The sequence below is a fragment of the Sitophilus oryzae genome, unplaced genomic scaffold (assembly GCF_002938485.1).
Source record: "Sitophilus oryzae breed Bouriz unplaced genomic scaffold, Soryzae_2.0 scaffold_1623_pilon_pilon, whole genome shotgun sequence".
Taxonomy (NCBI): domain Eukaryota; kingdom Metazoa; phylum Arthropoda; class Insecta; order Coleoptera; family Curculionidae; genus Sitophilus; species Sitophilus oryzae.
Window position 1 is genome coordinate 878,290 of NW_022146307.1, and position 4,426 is coordinate 882,715.

At 36.1% G+C, this 4,426-nt stretch overlaps 1 protein-coding gene across 1 annotated transcript; it reads right to left on the minus strand.

The window, feature by feature from the left end:
* Positions 1 to 1,010: 1,010 nt before the first annotated feature.
* LOC115880437 (hairy/enhancer-of-split related with YRPW motif protein) lies at positions 1,011 to 3,692 on the minus strand. The gene is made up of 3 exons (XM_030897640.1): positions 3,529 to 3,692; positions 2,440 to 2,657; positions 1,011 to 1,956 (listed from the first exon to the last, which is right to left on the minus strand). The coding sequence occupies exons 1-3, from the start codon at positions 3,690 to 3,692 to the stop codon at positions 1,343 to 1,345; spliced, it is 996 nt and encodes a 331-aa protein (XP_030753500.1). The 3' UTR covers positions 1,011 to 1,342.
* Between the last annotated feature and the right edge of the window lie 734 nt (positions 3,693 to 4,426).

Below are 4,426 nucleotides of genomic sequence, written 5' to 3' on the forward strand. Positions count from 1 at the left end.
GCCAATCACGACTGATCTGTAATGTGCTAATTTTCTTATTTAATATTTTTTTACATCGAAAATAGGGATACACAATGCAAGGATATATATTTTTCTATAATCCTGGCTTTGTAAAAAGGTTCTAGAAAAATTTTAACGAGTTTTTATTATTATAAACGCGCTTGTCTTACACAATAGAACACGTGTTGACCATTCCAATTTGCATAAGCGAGCTTTTTCAGAAAAATGCGCATATTAGTTGCGAATACTGTCCCCTGGACACTGGTCATCTTCTATTGTCCGATTTTCATGGTTGAAGGGACGCTCCGTTGAAGAACGAGTTTTTTTTCTGTCTGTACGCCGAAAGGGTTGCCAAATTCTTTGTTCCCTCCAAATTATTCCAGTATTTCTTGTTTTTGTGTATTGCCAAAAAGTTTCACGCTGAGTAGGGGTTTACTTGACCCTTACCGTACCCGAACTGACCATTCAACCTGTATATGCTCTGAGAAAAAATATATAGATATCCATATTACAATTTAGAGGGTCGCGCATCTGTAGCTCCTAGAATCTAGAATAAAAAAAACTTGAGATTTTTTTTTAAATGCAAACCTAAAGTAGGTACTATTAGGATGTATTTCAGGAAAATGTTTTAACTTCTATAGGGTGGCCCAAAAAAGTGTGAGTGGATCTGGATGATTTTTTTAAAACGGAACACCCTGTATATTATTGTATTTTTGGCTTCCTTTCGGATCACTTTACATAATCCTAAGAATTAGTAAATATATTTCGATGGTTTCAGAGATACTAATAAATAAATAAAAGATTTTGTAATGGTCATTTGACAAAAAATATCTAGTTTAGGGAGTCAAGGCAAATTTTTATTAGCAGGTACTAAAATTTTCAGTGTAAAAATACGTGAAACTATGCAAAAAAAATCTTTTTTGGATATCGAATAAAAACCAAATTTTAAAAATATTATAAAAAATATTTATTTATAATTTATCAATCACAATTTCATCCAGACTGAGATCATCATAAAAATATGTACAAAAATCTATATAAATACCCTATGTCACTCTTAGTTTCCACTATTTTACAAAGAATAAATTAAAAAATTGCCAAATTCCTTCTGTTAGGTACAGCAAATGACTAGCCTAAGCCTTTGTGCAGGTGCTATTATCACTTTTATCAGAAACAAAAAAATAATTTCTGTATACATAATTTAACAACATGTTACTCGAGTATACACGGTGCTCTTCCTCATCCGACAGCTATTTCGTCACCATATTTCTTTTTTAATTTTTAAAGCACAGCATTTAAGGCATTGGACACGTTTGAACTATATACACTATTTCACCGAACATCAGTAGGCCACCTCGGCACCCCAAGGCCTGTAAGGCTTCATTCCCTGCGACGTAGGCACACTCTGGCTGTAATTTTGATGGTGACTAGAAGACGGAATACCAAAAGCATTCACAGGCGGTGGGTATTGATGATGAGGACTGTACGCCAGAGCTGAAGACGTGGTTGTAGTCAAAGGAGTCAATATTGACGTCGAAGGAGCCAATCTACTATCCGGCGAAGGCACTGGAGCTATACTCTGAGTACAAGACGTTGAAACATCATAATGGCCCAGATCGTGATGCATATTCTGATGATGAATCGGTGGAACTAACGGTGGAGGTTGATGCGTGTTTAACGAACCATGATTCGGCGACTGCAGTGGGTTTAATGGTGGTGGATATGCTTGAGAACTTCCGTAACTCCACGGTGCGGAGGTTGCTTGTTTCAGAGCTAGCTCTTTCTGAGCAGCGCAACATTGCAAGTGGGAAGTCAGTCTCAATCGAAGTGGATTCTGAGCGTCCATACCTTCAATTCGTTCTAAATACCTGGTGACTTCTGTTAAGCATTCTCGGAAGCCCATTCCGTGGTAGTCAACAGCGTATTTGTGTGGATCAAATGCGAAAGAATCCAAACCTGAAAAAAATAGGTTTTTTAAATAAAAAACGAAATATTTTTCCAAATAAATAAGTCTTTATCAGTATGAACAAATAGATGTGTTGTGTTTTAAATATAATGCGTAAATGAATTGGCAGGTACAAAAAGGGGTTGAGGCGAATTGACGTGGGAATTGTAATGCGCCAGCTGCGCGTTTCGGGGCACTGTGGGAACGGTTTTTAAATATACATCGATACAGTAACGGCGCAACAGGTATAATGTATATACCCACCACACGTTAAATAGATTATTTGGTCACCCCCGTACTTTGTTTTCATGCATAATTCATAAGTTAATTTTTTACAATTCTTTATAAAACATAATTAAGTTTGTGTTAACTTTTTCATATCTTATTGATGTGTGAATAAATGAAAGTAAGTAATTGTAACGTGCCCTATAATATTCTACGTTGAATTACTTACAAAATATTAAATTATAATTGTCCAAAAAAACCTGACTTACCTTTAGCGTGCAACATTTTCAGATGATCCACTGTCATCTTCAAAATTTCTGCTTTCTCTAACTTCGCAGACCCTTGCTTCTCGAAGGCACTGGGCACCAGTCTTTTTAGTTCTGACAACGACATATTTATTCGGTCTCTTCGTTTTTTCTCAATGACACCTCGACGTTTTTTTCTGGACAACATCTGACAGCTATCAGCGTCTCCAGGAGAGGTACATCTGAAAAAGTAATAAATTATTTAGATTTGTGTAAATAAATCCAACACAGAATTTTTTTCTACAGATTGGTCTTTACAAGATGAAAAACTTATTGAAATTTTGAGAAAAATGCATTCTTCATAAAAATGTTTGCTTGTTCTAAAACGGTTAATCCGTTTATACTTTTCCAAATTTCCATACCGTTTTAGAGAGCGCGTTTATGGTAATATAATTTCATTTTAATTCTAATCTATCAATTGTTATTGAAAGAATTTTAATCAACGTCGTATTTTTAAGAATACGATAAATTATTATTATTAAAAATAATAATGTTTTAAAAATTATTTATTATTTTTTTTATTTTTTTTAGTCCTAAATACCAAAAGACGTTCCTATGGTAAAATCATTTCGATTTCAATTTTTGATAGATGATTATTATTAATTTTGGTTAACGTCATTTTTTTGCTGTTGCTAAAGTATCACATTTTCTTTCAACTATGATCACCCTTTCCTTAGCATTGAACTAAATAAATTTTATGCTTCTTTAACATTTTAAAACAGCAAAAATATGACGTTCATTGAAATTCTATCAAAGAATGAAATCGAAATTATATTACCATAGAAACGCCATTAGGAAACATTAGGAAAAAATTCAACTAAATTTTCAATTTTTTTTAATTTTCTCTAAAACGGTATGGAAATTTGGAAAAATAGAAACGGGATTGACCATTTTAAAGCAAGCAAAAATTTCAAAAAAAAATTATTAATAAAAAAGTTTTTTCTGTTGCAAAAACAATCCGATCAGTTATTCAGTAAAAAAAAACTTTTTTTTTGACGTTTCAAGAAGTAGGAAGTGAAAGGAATATCACAGGCAAACAATTTAAATACGTACTGTTCCTTGGAAGATTCCTCCGAGTAAACATCGTCACAATCACTCTCCGATAATGGTCTCTTGGTACCGCGATTATTGGGCACCGGTTGCCACGACGAGGCCGGGTTGGCAGCGGAGCCCGAGTAGCCCCAATGCAGCGGCGGATTGGACAGCGAATGGTCCATTTTGGTGTTCCCGAAAATTTCGAAATTAAAAGTCGGAAGTCGGGGCGCGTGGCGCGACGCTCGTCAAGTGAGGAGGGCGCGTGCAGCGGCGACGGTCGCAGTGTTGGATGTGTCTCACCCTGTTGATCAGGCGACGGTCCCAGCGCCGTTCGGTCACGTTTCTACCCCCACCAGGCAGCCGAAGACCATCCCCACCCGGTAGCAGGGGCTACACGCGACCCGCCGCGGACACACCACCGGCTGGGGGTCGAAAACGCGACTTCTTCAAGTTTTCGCGCCCTAAAGATAAGAACAAGTACACTAGCTTATACATATATGGATACTAGAATTTCCGGAACCGGAGCTGTTTTTCGGAACCGGGAATTTAGGTATCGCGCCTCTTAGGAACTTTCGGTACTGACTAATTTTTGTTCAATGGTGGTACAGTTGATAACATGTATTGACTACTTCCGTTCTAAATATCTTGAGATCAGTTGCTCGTAGCGATTTTTACCAAGAGACATTTTTACGTAAAAAATCACAGAAATGTATTTTTTTCACTGAGGAGTTTTATGCAGGTACGGACCAAAAGTTATTACATACTCTTCAAAACAGTTAAAACACATGTAGGTGGCGTCCCCTACAAATAGGAGTCATATTGACATCAAAATCAAATTTCTCATGTCAAAAAACTCCCAGACACCAATTTTCATCCAAATATTGATGTTACTTCAGAAATTATTTTGAAAAAAATC